We start from the raw sequence: 21,200 nt of genomic DNA on the forward strand, positions 1-21,200 counted from the left end.
GTCTAGTCAAGGCTATGGTTTTTCCAGTGGTCATGTATGGATATGAGAGTTGGACTATGAAGAAAGCTGAGTGCCGAAGAATTGATGCTTTTGAACTGTGGTGCTGGAGAAAATTCTTGAGAGTCCCTTGGACTGCAAGGAGATCCACCCAGTCCATTCTGAAGGAGATCAGCCCTGGGATTTCTTTGGAAGGACTGATGCTAAAGCTGAAACTCCAGTGCTTTGGGCACCTCATGCGAAGAGCTGACTCATTGGCAAAGACCCTGATGCTGGGAGAGATTGTAGGTGGGAGAAGGGGACCACAGAGGATGAGATGACTGGGTGGCATCACCGACTCAGAGTCGGTGATGCACAGGGAGGCCTGGCACGCTGCGGCTCGTGGGGTCGCAAGAGTCGACCCGACTGAGCGGCTGAGCTGAGGTTGGCACTGTGGCCACTGCGTGTTAACTACTCTGCACCTGTCTCTTCATAGAGGCTTTGTCAGGTTCTGATGGGCTGTTAGGAAGCATTTAGTGACTTGATATAAAGGGATCCTCCATTCTGTCTCTCACTCTGAGGTTGTCTTTCAGGAAATCACGGACATCGTTTTCAAAATCGAGCTGTACTTCCAAGCCGCTTTACTTGGGGTTATTGTTACCGCAATGCCTCCTTACTTCGCCATGGAAAATGCAGAGAATCACAAGGTAATGACTCAGTTAAGAATCACAGGTGCAGCTGACTGTTAAGAAAACTGAGCTTTTCTGTGTGAGTGCGAGACTTACGTGCAGCTGTTATTTTGAAAGTAAGTAAATGGAGCATAAACATATTTATTACAGTAAGAGTAACAACTGTCACTTATCTGAGTGCTTGTCGTGCGCTTTAAAAGTGTTCCAGGGTGCAGATCTGAATTTTTTCAGCTTTGACTGTTATGAATTAAGCTGCCCTGGACCTTTGCTGCAGGCTCGTGGGTGAACCTAAGTTTTCTTTTCTCCGGCATGAGCGCCTACGAGCACCCTTGCTATGTGATATGGTGATTGTGTGTTTAGTTTTATAAGACATTGTTGATCTGGGTTTCAGGGTAGATGAAAGCCTTTCACACTCCCACCAGCAGTGCATGAGGGACAGCAACATGAATTTTCAAAAAATGATTGCATTTGACATGCTTTATATTTTTATGCGTATATTGGAATTGATATTTTTGTTCTTGTGTTCACTGAACACAAATGTCCGCTTATAAAATCTTTCTTCTTCTTAACTAATATTTATAGCCCAGAAAATCATTTCTTCTTAACGAATGTTTATCTCTCTCTTTCATCCTCTGTGGCCAGCTCTTTCATATCAGGCATTGAATTACTAGGAGTAGATTTTTTTTTATTATGAGTAGATGTTTTTATAGATGACAAAAATCACCTGAATCAGATTGTTAGGCATTTGCATTTATGGAAGATCTTAAAATTTCAAGTTATATAATGAGAATGTCAGGAAAACAATGCTTGTTTAAATTTTCACCTGTTCATACCGGTGAACATGGTATTCCCTCGTGGTGATGATCACAGTTAACACTCTCGTTCTACACACGAATGCATAAGAGGTTTTCAGATGCGTCCAAGTACAAGGTCCACACTCAAGCTGAAAGCCCTGTGTAAGTCTGATGATGCTTGGCCATTTATTAGTGTTTTCATGAAAGGTCAGTGTTTAAAAGTAAGAATCCTTTTTCCTAGACATATTTTTTCTATTTCACAGAATTTCAAAACCAGTTACATTTCAGCAGCTTACCGCTTGTGCAGCTCTCAACCCCGTGTGGCCCTTTTAGTTTAGTTCAGTTTTGTGTTTCGTGGCAGCGCTGCTGTGTTCTGATGCTGAAAAATACTGTTGAAATTGTTATGCCTCAGAAATAATGAACCAGATTAAAGGCTAAATGGAATTTATATTTAGCTGTCAGAGGGCTTTTATTACCTACTGATGGAATGTGACCCTTCTTGTTGATGTAAAATTAGAAGCTCTGCAATCATCTGCTAGAGATTTTTGTTTGTAGTGTGTTTAAAATTATAATCAATTTTTCCTTTTTTTTAGATCAAAGCTTATACTCAGCTCAAGCTCTCGGGGCTCTTGCCTTCTGCGTATTGGCTCGGACAGGCTGTTGTTGACATCCCCTTATTTTTTGTGGTCCTTACTCTGATGTTAGGCAGTTTATTTGCATTTCATTATGGATTATATTTTTATGCTGTCAAGTTCCTTTCTGTGGTAAGTTAACATCAGTTGTGCTCATGCTCTTTATAAATAAAATGTTATCTTAAAAAGCTAAATGTTTATAAATGTGACAGTTGTCTGATTAAGTAATTATGATGTTCCAGAAAATAGAACCAGCGTCTGTTTAATTATTGTATATGGTACCTATAACCAGCGCAGGTCGTATTGCTCTAAGTGGCTTTTAAAAACAATGTTTCACCATTGTAAAACACTTCGTTGGAGCTGAGGTGATCCTTCATTTGGAGGGCCTACTGGTCTGTCCTCAGGAAAACGTAAAGAGTGTTTCCTTTAAGCATCTCCTTTGTCTCCGTGCCTGAGAATAATTTCATGAAGAGGAAGCTCTTTTATTCCCTAATTTAAAATATGGCTTAAAATACTAAGGACGAGAATGACTTGGATTCATATTTGTATGTCAGTGAATGACTGATACTAGATAATTTCCTGTGAATTATATTAGGAAAAAAGGAAGACAGAGGTTGGTAGGTTAGATTTGCTGAAAATAAACATGGCAGCTTTAACCAGGGAGCATACTGACCTTGCATGTTAATTTCTACCTTATAAATTAATAAACATTTTTCTTACAAATTTATAAAATGCGTTAAGTGCATTAAAGTAGAAGCTAACAGTTTATTTGAGATTAATAAATGTGTAACTCATTATGCTTTTTTTGTAATAAAATGATGAAATAATATTTTACTTGGCATAAAAAAGAACTACAAGTAGTATTTAGTTTTAAATGACTTATTCAAGGTTGTGTGAACAGTTGAAAACATGAGGTTTTTTGATCTAGGAGAAAAGTGGATGGGTGGATGGTAACACCTTAGGTTACCACAATTTCAGTCTTTGGAGCAATTTGTAAAGCAGTAAAACTTGAAAAATAATTATTCCTGGATATTCTAATGTGGCAGGTATCTTACATCATATGTATGGCTAGCTACTCATTTTTACATAAAAATGCAAACCTCTGTTTTCCAGGGTTTTTGCCTCATCGGCTACGTCCCATCAGTCATCCTGTTTACCTACGTTACTTCCTTCACCTGTAAAAAAATTGTCAATACCAGAGAGCTTTGGTCATTTATGTATTCTGTGGTGAGTCACCTTTTATACCGTTTGTCTCAGCTTTCCATAGCACACGATTCGGGGGTCACAGGCTCCCTTCCTTTTTGTGGTCACACTCATAAAGGCCCCTGTGTCTTTGCTGAGCACAGAACTTAGATGGCTGGCTGGCAGCATCTGCCTGTGTGTCCGCTCCAAGATGGGATGGTGTCTTGCTGCATCCCGCACCTGGCATGCCCAGGGCATCCAACGTGAAGAGCAGCTCATTAGAGAAGACGCTGGTGCTGGGAAAGATCGAAGGCAAAAGGAGAAGGGGATGACGGAGGATGGGATGGGCAGATAGCATCACCGACTCTGGGCATGGATCTGAGCAAGCTCCGGGAGATAGTGCAGGAACTGCAGCCGTGGGGCTCGCAGAGCGTCAGTGATGTAGACTTACACAGACAGACGCAGAGCGTCAGTGATACAGACTTACACAGACAGACGCAGAGCATCAGTGATACAGACTTACACAGACAGACGCAGAGCATCAGTGATACAGACTTACACAGACAGATGCAGAGCGTCAGTGATACAGACTTACACAGACGGGCGTAGCAGTTGGACACCGCCACCACAGTGGCCCCAGTGCCAGCCGCGGACAGCTGGTGTCAGCCACCTGGTGCTTCCTGGCTAAGCGTCTACTACGGTTCCTTGTTTTATTTGAGGAGTAAAGGCTCAGTTAATGCTGAGGCACACAGGAAGTTTGTATGAAATTTCTAAACCCCTGTTCACCTGTTCTCTCGTCATTCTCCCTAGACAGCGTTGGCTTGCATCGCAGTCACCGAAATAACTTACTTCATGGGAGACTCAGCTACAGTCATTCTTCATTCTGTCTTTTGCATTGCCATTCCAATCTATCCGCTTCTAGGTTGCCTGATTGGTTTCATAAAGGTAGGCCTCTTAGATGTTTGAATATTTTTAGAAAAGCGGAAATAAATACTGCCTAATTCTTTGGGATCTTAATTCTTGTACTGAAATAATAATAATAATAAAATTGAGTTAGCTGCTACTACTTAAGGCAGCAGTTTAAAATGACTGAAGTCTTTTCAGTCATATATTTAGGCCATCAGTTCTCAAAGGAGAGGACTGTACTCATTAGGACATCTTTCGTACCCCAAACAATATACCTAAATTAGAATGATGATCTGACTGCAGTCAGTATTTGTCTGGGCGGAGTTTTTCAAAGATTAAACATTGTTTTAAAAGGGTGAGAGAGAATTTTTCTGGAGGAAAATATACCAAAATTATATTAAGCCTAGTTAATTGAATATAATTGCTATGTGATTAGAAAAAAAAAATTTAAATGATGAGTTCTTAGTTTAGGATGATTGCTGATTAATTCTGCCCATGTATCTACTTTCCTCCCCTCCCCTTTTTTAGCTTTAGTCTATAGGTTTAATTTATACCTGCCCTGACAGGCATGAGGAAGATTTTAATCTAACTACAAAACATGGCTATTAATATGAATAGCTAACTAGTTTATGGAGGAGACATGTTTGCTATTAAATACATATTTTTTAATTTTAATCCAACTATTTGTACACATTGCAGCAAAGAACATGGTCTCCTCTACCCACAATGCTTCTGACACCAAACACGTGGGCTTTTCCCTCGCGTGCTGCAGTTCTGACACTGAGCACAGTCAGTGCAGACTCGGGGGGCCGAGGGGTCAGTCCTGCAGGCTGCCCCCCACCTCAGATTCCAGACGCAGGTTGTGGGTGCCCCCGCCACCCACCTTCTGTCTGACTTGGACCCCCTTCTCAGAGGTTCGGTGATTTGCCCCAGCAGCTCCCAGAACTCAGGGGAGCCCTGAATTCCCGTCCCAGCCCGTCACGGTGGGCCTGCAGTAGACCCCAGGGACAGAGGGCCGCAGGCAGGGCTCCTGCCCCCGAGCCATCTGGTGAGCCGCCCCCCGCCTGGGGCGCTTCCTGAGCCCCGGGGCAGAAACCGGTGGCTCAGTCCCTTGGCGAGGAGGCGCTGATGAGTCTCCAGGCCCTCCTCCCCTCCGGGGCGGTGGCCTGGACCAGCAGCGCCAGCTCTCGGGTCTGGCTGGCTCCTCTGGCGGAGGGTCTCCGGAGGGTCTCGTCAGGAGCAGAGACTCCGCGAGCAGGAAGGGGCTGGTTCTCCTCACCTGTCACTCAGGAAACCCCAAGGGCTTTAGAAGTTTTGTGCCAGGAACTGTGGACAGACACCAGATCACATCGCATCATGGTGTTAACAGCCGCATACAAATTTCCAAACGTCTTGTCTCAGATTACTTGGAAGAATCTTCAGAGACATGAGGACACCTACGACCCGCGGGATAACCTTCTGGTGGCTGCTATATCGGTAAGAAGTCACTTGCCCGTAGTTTGGCCAAGAGGTCGTAACTCTCCGTTCAGCTGTCATCCCGTTGCATAAAAACAAAGGCGCGTGGGAAGTCAGGCGTGCTAGTCCTGCTGCCTAATGCGTGCGTACTGCACACACCCATTCTAATATACTGGGCTTTTTGACATGCCACTAATTCTATTTAACAAGAAATCTGGCTTCCATAGGAGCAAAAACACAGCGTTTTTAGAAAAATTCTGATATTTACAAAGCTGGCAGCAAATGGACTTTCCAGCAGTAGAAAACTGCACAGAGATCGTTCGTAAACGTCTGTCGTGGTTTGTGCTCACATTCGTCTCTGCCTCACTGTATGACATGCAAAAAAAAGAAGATGAATGCTTTCAGTGATGGCAAGGAACCCGATGTACTGATAGTGGTTTTTTGGTTTCGTTGGTACAGGCAGGAGAAAAAATAACCAAAAACTGTCCAGTCATGAGCTGTTTTTCTTTCAGCCTTACCTGCACTGTGTGCTGTGGGTTTTTCTCCTGCAGTACTACGAGAAAAAATATGGTGGCAGATCGTTAAGGAAGGATCCCTTTTTCAGGTCAGTTTTTAATTTTCATGTGTTTTTTTTTTTTTTAGTATATTGACAGAGTTGTGCAACCACACTGTCATCTAATTCCCTGATAGCTCAGTTGGTGAAGAATCCGCCTGCAATGCAGGAGACCCCGCTTCGATTCCTGGGTCGGGAAGATCCGCTGGAGAAGGGATAGGCTACCATTCCAGTTTTCTTGGCCTTCCTGTGTGGCTCAGCTAGTAAAGAATCTGCCTGCAATTCGAGAGAGACCTAGGTTTGATCCCTGGGTTGGGAAGATCCCCTGGAGAAGGGAAAGGCTACCCACTCCAGTATTCTGGCCTGGAGAATTCCATGGACTGTATAGTCCATGAGGTCACAGAGTCGGACACTACTGAGTGACTTTCACTTCACTTTCTCATTTCAATCACCCCCCTCCCCAAAAGAAACCTCGTACATGTTAGTAGTCACTTCCTTTCCCCCCTGAGCTTCCCCTCAGCCTTCTATAAGCACTAATCTGCTTCCTGTCTATACATCTGCCAATTTCACAGTCGTATAAGTAGAGTTACACAAGACACGGCCTTTTCTTGTCTGGCTTCTTGTACTTAGCATAATGTCCTGAAAGCTCACCCCTGCTGAAGCAGGTGGCAGGACCTCATCACCTGTTTGTTTGTTTTTGCCAAGTGATGCTACCTTGTAGAGGCTTCCCAGGAGGCTCAGCGGTATAGCACGCAGGAGACCCAAGAGATGCAGGTTCGGCCCCTGGGTCGGGAAGACCCACTGGAGGAGGACATGGCGTCTGCTCCAGCTTCCTCACCTGGTTAAGAGCGCTCTCTAACGTCAGAGCTCATGCCCGTGTGTTCCTGTCTCCCCACCCCGGTCTTTTCTGAACTTAGTGCTTGAATTTCTTAGTATTACCTGAAAATCTGTTTATACTTTCAGGAGTCTTTCGACAAAGTCCAAACACAGAAAGTTTTCAGAACCACCCAACAATGAGGATGAAGATGAAGATGTCAAAGCTGAAAGGCTGAAGGTCAAAGAGCTGATGAGCTGTCAGTGTTGCGAGGAGGTGAGCTGGTCTTTATTGCTGGGTCGTCTGCAGTGGTCAGCAATGGTCAGCTCCTCGCACACGGGAGTTAACCTGGAAAAATAGTCCTCTTTCATATGACTCAATCTGGAAAAAGTCCTGTCTTTGAAAAACTATTTTTGTCCAATTACTTTTGAGTAAGCCATTATTTCAGCCATAAATGGGATATTTGTTTGTACAGGACCCCTCGTTAGGAAATATAGTTCTTATGGCAGGGACATAAGGCGTATACTGCCTTTCATTTAGTGATAGATGTTTGATTTATAGCTCTCTTTTAAAATCCTGTTTTCCTTATTAGAAACCAGCCATTATGGTCAATAATTTGCATAAAGAATATGAAGACAAGAAAGATTTTCTTCCTACAAGAAAAGTGAAGAAAGTGGCAAATAAATATGTCTCCTTCTGTGTGAAAAAAGGCTGGTATTTAATTATTTTTTTCTTAAATAACTTTCCCAGAAAAAGTAATTCTCATTTTTCAGTTTGATTTGCATTTGGTGACTTTCCTTCTCGTTCCCTCAGGAGAGATCTTGGGACTGCTGGGTCCAAATGGTGCAGGCAAAAGCACGCTCATCAATATCCTGGCTGGTGACAGCGAGCCAACCTCGGGCCAGGTATGGTCTAGCGTGTGGCCTGTATTGAATACGGTTTGCGTTTGTTTCCCAGTAGTCATGTATGGCTGTGAGAGCTGGACTGTAAAAAACGCTGAGCATCAAAGAATTGATGCTTTCGAACTGGTGCTGGAAAAGACTATTGAGAGTCCCTTGAACAACAAGGAGATCAAACCAGTCCATCCTAAAGGAAATCAGTCCTGAATATTCACTAGAACTACTGATGCTAAAGCTGAAGCTCCAGTACTTTGGCCACTTAATCGGAAGAGCCGACTCATTGGAAAAGACCTTGATGTTGGGAAAGGTTGAGGGCAGAGGAGAAGGGGATGACAGAGGATGAGATAGTTAGCATCACCAACTCAATGGACGTGAATCTGCGCAAACTCTGGGAGATGGTAAAGGACAGAGGAGCCTGGTGTGCTGCAGTCCATGGAGGTGAAAAGAAACAGACTCGACTTCGTAACAGAATAACAATAACGACAGTGACAAGTGGGATTTCGGTGCTCAGATTGTATGGTTTGGTGTTAATTTTTTAGGAGAGCTTGATCAAATCATGCTCTCTTCGTGAGAATACTGTAATAGTGAAATGTCCGTGCGTACACGCAGAGCATACGTATACAGTGTTCCTGTTCTGTGGCGACTACAAGCCCAGGTGACTCATCCCCTGACTTTAACAGCCACCCCTGTGTTGACCTCAGGAAGTGGAGGAGCGGAGCTGAGCCTGCCCTCAGCCAGCCTTTGGTGACGGGCTCACCTCCCAAGCTCTCTGCGTGCACTTTGCACGACTGCCCTGATCCCGCTTCCTGCCTCCCTCTCGCCAGCAGCTCTGGCTCACTGCTTTCCCAGAAAGCGCCCGGCACACCTGACTCTGCTTCCGTCACCTTGGGTGTTGCTTATGTTGGCTATTCCTTACCCCGTGGAAAACCAGATGATCAGGTTCACTTATTTCCTTGGCCCAAATAGCACCTTTCAGAGTTTCCCTGGTGGCTCAGTGGTAAAGAATCTGCCTGTCAATGCAGGAGACCCAGGTTTGATTCCTGATCTGGGAAGATCCCACGTGCCGCCAAGCGACTAAGCTCGTGTGCCGCATCTGAGCGTGTCTCGAGAGCCTGGGAGCCACGTAACTGAGGCCCACGTGCCCTGGAGCCGGTGCCCCATAGCCAGGGAGGCCGCCGTGGTGAGAAACCTGCTCGCCGCCCCTGGACAAAGGCTGTTGCAGCAAGACAGACCCAGCACAGCCAGGAATAAATATATAAATAAATGAACACATAAAACCAGCCCCTGACCCTTGTGGTTAAATCTGCAACCCCCGCCCAGCCTTGCATCCCTGGTCCCCGTTTCTGACCAGGTCACTCACCTCCAGCTCAGCAGTGTAGGTCCTGACTTCCTCAGGAAGGAGTGAGAGTCTGACCTCGCCTTATCCTGGCTCTGGGAAGGAGTTTGAGTGGATCCACCAGCCACTTCCTTTATGATGCTAGTCCTTCCACTCAGCTTGTCTTTCTGCAGGTCTTCCTAGGAGACTACTCTTCACACCCAGCTGAAGACGACAACTCCGTGAGGTGTATGGGCTACTGTCCCCAGATCAACCCCCTATGGCAAGACATCACCCTGAAGGAACACCTCCAGATCTACGGGGCTGTGAAAGGGATGAGCGCCAGCGACGTGCAGGAGGTCACGGATCGGTGAGGCCCTGCCTTCAGCTCCCTCTGTCACCTGGGGAAGGTCATGACGCGCAGTTTCAAAATTTCACAACAGGCATTTCCCTGGATCGTAGTTTCCATGGGAAAAGATCATTACTTTCCCATATATTCTTCTACCAACTTATGACAGCTATGAAAATGAAAATACTTCTATTTTTGAATACGGAATCAATGTACTTATGAATTGCCACGAAACCTATATTAATTTAAAGTGAACCTTTTAGTCATGATGTTGATTTATTTGAAATGAGCTTCTACCGACTTAACTGTTTTAGGAAAAAAAAAAGCTTCAGGGATCACAATCCGTATTATTAATTGTGTCTGAGGGTATCATGGCATGCTCATTTATACCATCTCTTTTGCAGAATAACAAATGCACTTGATCTCAAAGAACACCTCCAGAAAACGGTAAAGAAACTTCCTGCAGGAATCAAGCGCAAGGTGCGTTTGTCAGAGCGCGTGCGCGCGTGCAGCCCAGCGCCTGGCACCGCGCCGGCCGCGTGTCTTACAGCCCCCCCCCCCCGTGTTTGTCGTCCCCCCCAGCTGTGCTTCGCCCTGAGCATGCTGGGGAATCCCCCGGTCACGCTGCTGGACGAGCCGTCCACAGGCATGGATCCCAAAGCCAAGCAGCACATGTGGTGAGTGTGAGGCGGGGACGCGCGAGGCCCCGCGCTGGGCCGCCATCACTCGGGTCCTGTCAGTACGGATACATACTCAGAGTCCTGCAAGGAAGGAAAATTGTGATTACGTGTTTCTAGAGATCCCCTTAAACTCAATCATGTTTTTCATGAAGTGTTGACAATACATTGTGTATTCTGGGACCAAAATGAGAATACTGTTGTCTGAATAGTTTTTAAAATGGTTTTCTTCTTGTCTAAAGTAACATACAGAAGTGAACGTCTCCTGACCGTGCTGCCTAGAATGTACATTATGTACAGCGAAACTCTCTGCTAAGCAGTTGCCTGTTTGAGCCTAGGTTTCCACGTCTATGAAATGTGAGGTTTGGGTCAGACATATGTGAAGATTTCCCTGTGATTCTGTGGCTATTTATGTTCTAACATGAAAAGCTTTCAGTTTGTATAACTGGTTGGTTAACACACTTTCAACCCATAGGGACACTTGAAATCATGAACTTTTCTTTCCACTTGACAAGCTTTCAGAAATAAGGTAAATTAGTTAGGCTAGAGGAATCATAGTTGGGCAGAGTATAATAAGTATAGCAGTTGATATTTGGTAAATCTGTTAACCCAAGAGCTGGATTTTTAAAGACTCAGGTGTTTTTGTTAACGTTCAGGTGCCATCTTCCCTTCTGTTCGTTTCCTTTGTATTTTGTAGGAGAGCAATTAGAACGGCATTCAAAAACAGGAAGCGGGCCGCTATCCTGACCACTCACTACATGGAGGAGGCGGAGGCCGTCTGCGACCGGGTGGCCGTCTTGGTGTCCGGGCGGCTGAGGTGGGCGTCGGCCGGTGGGGGGCAGGGTGTGTGCTGCGGCGGCGGCGTTTCAGAGGCGTCTCAGGGTCCTATCGGTTTTAAGTGTTGAGACATGCTTCCTTGTTTAATCAGCTTTCCATAGAATTACTTGGAAATTAGTGTTGCTTCTCCCCAAAACCGGCCAGCTGTTCTGCCTGTGGAGACTCCCTGTTCTCTCTTACGTTTGCAACTTTTACGTAGATTGGCCAAGGACTCCAGCATAAGAATCTTACTCAGCCGGTGTTTTCTCTGTAGTGAACTTCACTTTTGGTTGTGCTGGGTCTGTTGCTGTGAGCAGGCTTCCTCTAGTTGTGACGAGGAGGCTCCTCTTGACGGCGGGTGTGGGCTTCTCCATGCGGTGGCTTCCCTGGTGGAGGCCCACGGGCTCTCTCTGGCCACGGGCTCAGCTGGAACAAGACCAGGGCTGAGCTCATGTCCCCGGCCTTGACTGGCAGACTAACCACGGGACCACCACGGACGTCCTAAATTATCCTTAAGTGAGAAATCACCTTTGAAACTATCAGCTTCTTTCATATCTTTTAAAATTCACTACAGGTGTATCGGGACAGTGCAGCATCTGAAGAGTAAATTTGGAAAGGGGTACTTTTTGGAAATCAAATTAAAGGATTGGATAGAGGGCCTGGAAGTAGACCGTCTCCAAAGAGAAATCCGGTGTATTTTCCCAAACGCAAGCCGCCAGGAAAGGTGACGTTTTAAAAATGCAGCTGTGTTTCTCGGTAGAGCAGTAATCGTGAAAATCGGCTACTGTATTAAGGATTGGGGGGAGATGCTCTTATTATTGGACTAATGTAGTTTGAAGAATGGCCTTCACATTTAACTTATTTTTAATGTTAGATCTTTCAGTGTATGATAGTAAAGGTTTGACAGCTTTTATTCGGTAGTAAGGAAAGAGTTATTTTATTGTGCATGGAAATATTTTAAGATTTCAAATGATTTTTATCTAAATAAGTGTCAAATTATGGGAGTTTTATTTTGAAGTTTTAAAGTATTGAATTTTGGCTTCAGAACACACAGTTAGTAGTCACTTCTGAATTTTCCTTCATCTTTGCTTTCAGTTTCTCTACTATTCTGGCTTATAAAATTCCTAAGGAAGACGTTCAGTCCCTTTCACAGTCTTTTTCTAAGCTGGAAGAAGGTGAGTAATAATTTGAAAAACACTGAGATGGTTTCAAATTATGAGGGAATTTTATGAAAAAGTTTAGAAGTTGGGTCTCAGTTTACTGCAGAAACTACAGTGAGTAAGATGACCTTCTGTTAATTGAATCTAAGCTATAGGAAAATACAGCCTGGGATTTTGTGGATGAGCTGCGTTGTCGTGTAAGCCTTTCACCCTCTTGAGAGGATGTCACCGCAGTTTTTACGTTGCGTCTGAGAAAGTTCAGTTTAATTAGCCCCCACTAGTTCAGTCCAGAAGCCGGAGCTTTGCATTTCTTGAGTCCTCACTTTGTATCAGGCCATGGAAGGGGCGGGAACAAGACCCAGGGGCAGCAGGAGGAAGGAGAGGAGAGCTCGAGGTGCGGACGGGTGGGCCTTCCTGACCCGGCCTGCAGAGACGCTTGTGGGATGTCAGCGTTTTAAAAATAACTGTTAGGGGGGATGCAGACATCTCCCCAGGAGAGAGAGGCATCTTCTGGACGGGCATGTGTTCAGGTCCGGGTCATTTCATAAAGAAGCATCTGGAAACCGTGAAGCAGCTTGTGTTTCCTGGTGCTCGCTCTGTGGTTAAAGGGGGCATTAGAGTAAAGCGGGGGATTAAAGGAGTGAATGGAAGAGCAGGACTTCGATATTGGATTAGACTGCGAAAGGATCTGAATGACACAGGACTGATACCCGGAATCTAGCTGCAGAAGTCCGGGACAGCCTGCTGGAATTGCGGGGGCGGGAGGTGGAGAGCAGGGATCAACAGAAGCGGCAGAAGCGGAGGAGGGGGCGAGGAGCTGCTGTGAGAAGGGGCAGTGGGACGAGGCGGTGAGCCTGTGCCCAGGGCTGTGGGGCGGCCCGTGAGCCCGCGCGCCCCCGTGAGCCCGCGCGCCCCCGTGAGCCCGCGCGCCCCCGTGAGCCCGCGCGCCCCCGTGAGCCCGCGCGCCCCCGTGAGCCCGCGCGCCCCCGTGAGCCCGCGCGCCCCCGTGAGCCCGCGCGCCCCCGTGAGCCCGCGCGCCCCCGTGAGCCCGCGCGCCCCCGTGAGCCCGCGCGCCCCCGTGAGCCCGGCCCAGGGCGGTGGGGAGGCCGCGGGCGGGGGAGGGGAGGCAGGTAGGGGGTGACGTCACTGACAGCCTGCAGCTGAGTGGGCCGATCAGAGAGATGAAAAAAGCACAAGTGGTTAGCCACTCAGTAGGTATTGCCATTTGATTATTCAAAAATATTACTTAGTGAAATACTGTTTTTTGCGTTTTCACAGCTAAACATACATTCGCTATTGAAGAGTACAGCTTTTCTCAAGCCACGTTGGAACAGGTACCACAAAGTTAACTGTTAACAGTTCTGTAGGAGAAAGCGTGCAGCATCTAAGTGTTTAGGTTTGTTTTGGAGAGGGAAGGAGATTGAGAGCCAGAGACCGGTTACTGCGGAGTGTTCCGCAGCTGTGTGAATTTTAAACAACTTGAGGTCCTCCACCTGCCTGTTTCGATAGCTCTTTTTTTTTTTTTTTAGTTTCAAGAAAATGACTCCTGATGGATGGCATTCATATTGGCACATCTGAAATTACATTGCTTAAATATTTATAAATTATCCTTTACCACCCTGCCACGTTTTCAGTCCAAAAAAATGATCTATTAATCCTCTAAAATGATATTCATCAGTATATAGGATTAGTGGGGATCATTCTGCTTAAATAATATTAAGTGTATCTCTTGATACTTGAGTGGTTCGTGTATTTAGGTACAGCTTCATGGCACTGCTGCTTTAGTTAAAATGTTCCTAGGATAATTGCAGTGCAGAATACTGTACTCATTTGTTTCCACGTAGGTTTTTGTGGAACTCACCAAAGAGCAAGAGGAGGAAGACAGCAGCTGTGGCACCTTCAACAGCGCACTCTGGTGGGAAAGAACGCAGGAGGACAGAGTCGTGTTTTGAATTCATGCTGCTTGCCCCACTTCCTGCATTTCTTTCTTTTACGATTTAGTTTTGGCTTGACAGTTTATTGCTTGAGCAATAATCGAAGAGCCGAGAAAGCACTTGGGATTTTCCTGACTCCCTGCATTGAAATGCTATCAGTTGTGTGTTTCGCTTTTCTTCGAATAACCCTTGCATACAGCCACGTGAGCCTGAGTGGTGGCGTCTGCAGCGTGTTGCGCTGTAGTCTGTGCGTGAAGGTGACCGTGTCCTTGTTCACTTTTCAGAAGCAGCGCTTGTGAATTTATGGTTTGAAGACCTAGTGATAGGATCGTTTTATTTTGAGCAGCTGTCTGTAAGTTTATACCATCTAGTTACGTAAGTATGTAATGCCCCAATCTAAATAAGAAGACAGATACATAGAACAGAGACATAAAGCAAAAGTCCGCTCTCCTTTTTAATTTCTAAGAGAAACTGAATGGAAATTGGCCTCCTAAAAAGCTTAAACACTGGACAGGCTGCTTGCAGAGAGAGGTTTGCAGGCCGTGACCTTCACTGGGCAAGATGCATGCGCCGAAATAACTGAAAGGAGACCCTGTTCTCTTAGGTGATTGTAGATATCAGTAACTCAGGTACAGTTCTTTTGCTTACGGTAAAATTTAGAGATGTTTCAGTTATGGTGGAAGACTGTGTCTAGAATCTTACAGTGTAGCAATCTGATTCTTCTGTTGTTCGGGGCTGGAATGACGACATCTGTAGGGCTGCAAGAATTAATCCATACCTTCTCCTCCACCCGGATGGAAAATGGAAAGCCTTTGTCTTCTTCATTACAAAGAATATATTTTATTATATAAACGAACTTTGTTATTTGAATATCTCTCCTTTGTAGAGTTGTAAGTATGTCACTGTGAATTTGTCTACTCACCTCAGATTCACTTTGGAATATGGTGGAACATAGATAAACTTGTGGTCATTAAGGAAAGTAAATTCTACACAATTCTCTTTAGTAAGAAACCAGTTTTCTTCTGTGACAGAGTTGAAGTGAGATTTTGGTTAAGGTATCCGTACAAATACTTCTGCATAGACCCCGTGTGTGGACTGTAGGGATATAACATAAATCATACTGTGCTGTGAGCTCAGCCACTCAGTCCTGTCTGACTCTCTGCGACCCCCTGGACTGTCGCCCGCCAGGCTCCCTTGTCCATGGAATTCTCCAGGCAAGGACGCTGGAGTGGGTTGCCATGCCCTCCTCCAGGGGTCTAACCAACCCAGGGATCAAACCTGTGTCTCTTGCGCTGGCAGGCGTGTTCTTTACCACTGTGCCACCTGGGAAGTCCCAGTTGACATTGTATCTCAACCAGATGAATGAGAGTGACCACCTTTGGAAAAGCAAGTATCTTGGGGTGTGACTGTGCTGTGTGACAGAGAGTCTGAGAGAACAGCAGTCGCAATAGAAGGGTTTGGTGCCGAGTTTCTCTGAAGTGGAACACCCTTTGATGAGGCTGCTGACTCGTGTGGTGAACCTGAACTTTTGGCTGTGCCGCGCGGTGAGACGGCTGTGAGCCCGGCTGTGCGGCTGAGGATACGGCAGCACACCTTCCTCAGCCTCAGGACAAGGTGCCCTACCGGCGTTTCCCTCTGCTGTTCCGGTCACATGCCTGACAGTACCGGACCTTGCCTGGTGTCTCAGGTCTTCCTTCTAACTGCACGAGCTGTCTTAGAGCCTCCGCTGGCATCTGCAGCCCGCACCAGAGTGATTTCTCCTTGTAGGACTCAGTTGGCACTAGTCTAACCTCCTGTTACACTCGCCTCCCGCTACTGACCTTTGGTTCTTCACCTGAGAATCTCACTCTTCGAATCTTTAGTAAAAGCTGTCACTATTAAACTGTAGCACTGGATGACGAATACAAGTCCAGAAACATTTGAGGGGAAACCCTTCCCTTTATAGATGAATTAATCAGCAACGCTCTGTGCTTTCTAAGCAAGTCACGGCAGATCGGTTGCTGTACATTTACAGAGGTACCTTCAGTGCCTGACATCAGTGTAACACCCGGGGCTTCTCTGGGGATGCAGCTCTGCAGTTGTGCTCACCGGCCATCGTTCGCATCTGTCAGGCTCATTATTGTGCTGTTACTGTGCTCTTGTAAGCATTTAAAAAAAAAAAAAACACCTTTTTTAAAAGTTTTTACATACTTTGAGTGGATACATCTTGGTCATGAATTAAATTATTCATAGGAATGTTCTGTTCCCATTTTCTCACAGTAGGAGCATTTTTCCTAATCAGAAGTACCGTTTAACTACTACTTAGGAAAACCAGGGAGAGTGGAGTTCGAAGAAAAGGACACAGCAACTCAAATACGGAGTTTACCTTCGCTGACTGTACAGTCCAAATGTCTTAAATTATAACCTCCAAGCTTTTTTTTTTTTTTGTATCAATGCAAATAAGTACATATATTAGGAAGCAGCTAGGGAAAAAACCCACCCCCCTGGCTTATGTTTTCCGTCCACAGTCAAATTTTAACAGTAAAAAGGCTGGACTTCACGGAGTCATGGTGGTCAGTGACCAACAAGGCAGACGTCCGTCTGCAGCCTCAGGAAGGAGACAGGAGAGGCGCAGCGATGAGCAGGCTCCACTCTGTCCCTTCCTGAGCCACTTTGTCTTTCTGGCGGGTTTGTTCTCAGTAGAAGGCTGCATGTTCCCCTAAAAGCCTACTTTCCTTTCAGTCGCCCCAAACTATCTAAAACCACTGTTTTTATCGTTAAAATGTTTTTAGAGTAATTTAACTCCACCGACACTTTAGTGATCACGTTTCAAGCGGTGGGTCTTTGGGTAAGACCGTAACCCTCCGCTTTGGCCTTGTAAGGTCGTACAGTGCAGCAGGAAGGCGTTAGAAACTTGGGTCACTTAGCACTCAGTCAAGTCCGACTCCGACGCCATGAGTGCAGCCCGCCGGGCTCCTCTGTCCATGGGGTTTCCCAGGCAAGAACACTGGAGTAGGTTGCCATTTCCTTCTGCAGGGGATCTTCCTGATCCAGGGATGGAACCTGTGTCTCCGGCAGTGGTGGGCCTGTTCTTCAACCCTGAGTCCCCAGAGAAGCCCCCAGATCCTTGGGTCCTGACTCTGATACAGTATGATGGCGCTTTGCTGGCTGTACAATGTTTGGTTGGGGCAGAGCTCTACTGAGGGTTAGTGGCATCCTGCTTTTATCGCTCTGTTGGCCACAGATTTTCTTCTGGTTGTACTAAGAATCTGACAAAACATTATGCTGTATTTTTATGTAATGCATTAATAGATGTTCATCTTTTAAAAATAGAAATGCTCCTCTCTAATGTATTTGTAATATTGCTAAATGATTTTTCGTTTTCTTTCCCGAAAGAACACGTTACATAAAATGAAAAAATCTTTTCTCAGGTGAATAATTTTTATATCAGCTATTCTTATAAGGTAAAAGTTTATTTATTTTTTATTCATAATGCGTTCCACGTAATTAATTCTCAGTGTACCCATTTAAGAAAAGTAAGTATGATTATAGTATTAGTAGTAAGCTTTAAGAACTGAAACTTTAGCTCAGCTTTTCGTTTTGTATGAAATGGATACTTTGTTGCTTAGTGTATAGTAAAAATGAAGGGAAATCTGGCACTGAAATTGTTGGTAATTTATTTTTAGTATCTGTTCAGAAGGCAGTGGCACCCCACTCCAGTGTTCTTGCCTGGAGAATCCCAGGGACGGGGGAGTCTGGTGGGCTGCAGCCCGTGGGGTCACTGGGAGTCTGACACGACTGAGTGACTTCACTTTCACTTTTCATGCATTGGAGAAGGAAATGGCACCCCACTCCAGTGTTCCTGCCTGGAGAATCCCAGGGACGGGGGAGTCTGGTGGGCTGCCATCTATGGGGTCGCACAGAGTCGGACACGACTGAAGCGACTTAGCAGCAGCGGCAGTGTTTTCAAGAATGTTCAACGAGGAACACTGATAGTTGTTATTACTCAGTCGCTGTCATGTCCGACTCTCTTCAGCCTCGTGGACTGCAGCACACCAGGCTTCCTTGTTCTTCACTGTCTGGGGTCGCACAGAGTCGGACACGACTGAAGCAACGTAGCAGCAGTAGCAGCCAGTACTCTTGGCTGGAAAATCCCACGGATGGAGGAGCCTGGTGGGCTACAGTCCATGGGGTCGCAGAGAGTCAGACACGACTGGCGACTTCACTTCACCTTCACCTGCGTACCTGAAGTTGATGATGGTTCTCCAGCTTCTGCTTCATCCAGCCCAGTATTGACAGTTACCTGTGTTTTAGTTTACATTCATATTTTAAACTTAGACATTCTTGTAGATCTTTTTTATCTCAAATCTATTTTGTAAAAATATAAAGCAATCGTTGCTTATATTTTATTACATTTAACAGATTAAATTATTCCCAAATATTTAATACATATTTATCATCTTCCTTAGGATATTTAAATAAATTGATAGATAAGATTTTAAATTTAATGAACCAATGTTTCTTAAGGACCTAAGCAGCTCTTGCAGATCTGATTAATCAGATTAATTTTATGTAGCATAAAACCAGCATACACAAAACTACATGATTAGAAGTCTTGCTGCCACTCTTGCATAAATGCAGACTTCCAAAGAATATCAGTATAGTAATCTAATTATTTCCCCCATGTCTCCACACGGACCTCGCCAGGGTCATAGCATTTGCTAAATAAAGCCATCAAAGGTCACTGAAGTCCACCTCCCGATAACCCAAGACAGAGATGGAGGATGCGGGTGAGGCAGCTCGGGTGGGGATCGGAGCTTCTCCAGGGAGAGAAGCGTGAACCCGGTCTCAGCTCGGAGAGCAGGCTGGCGCCTGTCCCGGGGGCTGTTTGAGTTCGTGCTTTGACCTTTTGCGCTTGTTCGGTGGCACAGGCGCGTCCGGCTCTGTGACCCGTGGGCAGTAGCCCGCCAGGCCCCTCTGTCCATGGGCCTTCCCAGGCAAGAGCACGGGAGGGCACCTTCCGAACCCAGGGGTGGAAGCCAGGGCTCCTGCATTGGCAGGTGGTTCTTGCCCGCGGAGTCACCAGGATCGCCCTCGGGAAAGCCCGAGGCGCGCCGTTTCCAGCCACCCGGGCGCGGGTGAGAGCCGCCGGCGAGACGGGAGCGCTTTCGGCCACCAGGTGGCCCCAGCGCGCCGCGCGTCCTCCCGGCGGCGGAGAGGCGGCCTGCGACGCAGGACAGCCGGGCTCCATCCCCGCGAAGGAAGAGGCCCTCCAGTGTGCTCGCCTGGAGAGTCCATGGACAGAGGGGCCCGGCGGGCTCCAGCCCACGGGGTCACAGAGCCGGACACGACTGAAGAGACGTAGCACGCACGCGTGCAGGGACACGACTGAGCCACCAACTAACGCGGGGGCCCAGGAGGAGCCCGAGCTGGAGCCAGCAAGTCAGCCCGGGAGCTGGAGGCAGCATCCCGCGGAGAGAACGGGCATCCTTACGCTAGTTCACGTGGGGAAGAGGCGACAGCACGGTTCAGAGCGTCCGAACGAAGGAGAAGAAACGCAAGGGAGCCAGAAGGCACCCCAGGCATTCGTCAGAGGGAAGGGGCGCGCAGCCAGGGCGCGAAAGACCCCACTCGCGTGCGGCCCAGCTCCAGGCCGGCCTTCAGTTACATCGCCAGCGTTGATTCCCCTCCTTAGCTTTTCTCTTAGGAGCCGCAAAATCAAGCCTTCCAGGTCCTCCTGGCAAGGCAACCAGTGCTGTGTTAGACACTCCAGTCGTGTCCAACTCTGCGACCCCCTGGGCTCTTCTGTCCATGGGATTCTCCAGGCAAGAATACTGGAGTGGGTTGCCATTTCCTTCTCCAGGGGATCTTTCCGACCCAGGGATCGAACTGGAGTCTCCCACATTGCTGGCAGATTCTTTATGTCTGAGTCTCCAGGGAAGCCCTGTGGAGAATCCTCTATCATTGTCTCTTAAACAAAGGTGAATTTCATTGATAACTAGGAGGCAGATGGGCAGAGACCATAAAACAAACCTCCAGGAAATGAGTCCTGGGGGAGTCGTTGGTAATAAAGATATGATCACAGCCTGATTTTTACTGCTTCAAATCGTAAAACTAGTGATACATACTTGAGAAAACTGGGTTTTTTCCCATATAAACGAGGACTTAGGGGTGTCCATGATAATTTTCAGATGGGAGAAAGCATCAAGATGAGTCACAAGTGTCACTTTATTGAAATATTTTCTTTGATTGTTTAAAAAAATTATTTGGCCATGCCAGGCCTTAGCTACAGCAGGAGGGCGCTAGCTAGTTCCCCAACCAGGGATCCAACCTGGGCCCCCAGCATTGGGAGTGTAGAGACTTAGCCACTGAACCACCCAGGGTCCTGTGATGTACTTTTGCATAAGAAACCACCCCAAAATGTAGCATCTTAAAACAATAAAGATTAACCAGTTCACAGTTTCTATAGGTCAGAAATTAGAGCATAGCTTAGCTGTATGCTTTTAAAATGAATGACCAAACAGGAAAAAAAAGGCAATTTGAGGTAAGGGGAAACTGAGAAAGGGAATATCAAGGATAAAAGATGTAATTAATGCAGAGCCATTAAAGGAAACAGGAGATTATTTTTAAAAAGTCAGAGGATGAGACCTACGTCATGAACGAGTCCACTTTATCCCAGGAATTCAACTTCAGAGAATTGTAAGGGTTATTAGAAAATAGAAATCGTAAAACATTAGAAAATAGAAATCGTAAAACTGCGCCAATACAGATGAACATATTGTTTAGAAAATTCAAAAAAATCTGCAATGATAATAGAGAGCTCAGCAAAATTCAAAGTAACATGCAAAATTAATCCTGCTCTTCTAGACAGTTCAATTCAGTTGCTCAGTCGTGTCTGACTCTTTGCGACCCCATGAATCGCAGCACGCCAGGCCTCCCTGTCCATCACCATCTCCCAGAGTTCACTCAAACCCATGTCCATCGAGTCGGTGATGCCATCCAGCCATCTCATCCTCTGTCGTCCCCTTCTCCTCCTGCCCCCAATCCCTCCCAGCATCAGAGTCTTTTCC

At 46.3% G+C, this 21,200-nt stretch overlaps 1 protein-coding gene across 5 annotated transcripts in view; it reads left to right on the forward strand.

Annotated features, from left to right (window-relative positions):
• ABCA5 (ATP binding cassette subfamily A member 5) overlaps positions 1-17,795 on the forward strand; it is a 70,304-nt gene extending 52,509 nt beyond the window's left edge. For 4 of the 5 annotated variants that reach the window (XM_069542237.1, XM_069542238.1, XM_069542240.1 and 1 more), the window contains 17 exons: positions 570-683; positions 2,053-2,223; positions 3,205-3,318; positions 4,084-4,218; positions 5,581-5,655; positions 6,147-6,238; positions 7,151-7,277; positions 7,594-7,711; positions 7,815-7,906; positions 9,410-9,585; positions 9,969-10,044; positions 10,147-10,241; positions 10,939-11,058; positions 11,632-11,781; positions 12,153-12,232; positions 13,496-13,551; positions 14,062-17,795. In XM_069542237.1, coding sequence (XP_069398338.1) covers positions 570-683; positions 2,053-2,223; positions 3,205-3,318; positions 4,084-4,218; positions 5,581-5,655; positions 6,147-6,238; positions 7,151-7,277; positions 7,594-7,711; positions 7,815-7,906; positions 9,410-9,585; positions 9,969-10,044; positions 10,147-10,241; positions 10,939-11,058; positions 11,632-11,781; positions 12,153-12,232; positions 13,496-13,551; positions 14,062-14,169 — 1,899 coding nt within the window. In that variant the 3' untranslated portion in view covers positions 14,170-17,795. The remainder of the gene's footprint in view (positions 1-569; positions 684-2,052; positions 2,224-3,204; positions 3,319-4,083; positions 4,219-5,580; positions 5,656-6,146; positions 6,239-7,150; positions 7,278-7,593; positions 7,712-7,814; positions 7,907-9,409; positions 9,586-9,968; positions 10,045-10,146; positions 10,242-10,938; positions 11,059-11,631; positions 11,782-12,152; positions 12,233-13,495; positions 13,552-14,061) is intronic. The other variant, XR_011246893.1, reaches the window with a different exon arrangement.
• The last annotated feature ends 3,405 nt before the right edge of the window (positions 17,796-21,200 follow it).

Source organism: Ovis canadensis, chromosome 11, assembly GCF_042477335.2.
Source record: "Ovis canadensis isolate MfBH-ARS-UI-01 breed Bighorn chromosome 11, ARS-UI_OviCan_v2, whole genome shotgun sequence".
Classification (NCBI taxonomy): Eukaryota; Metazoa; Chordata; class Mammalia; order Artiodactyla; family Bovidae; genus Ovis; species Ovis canadensis.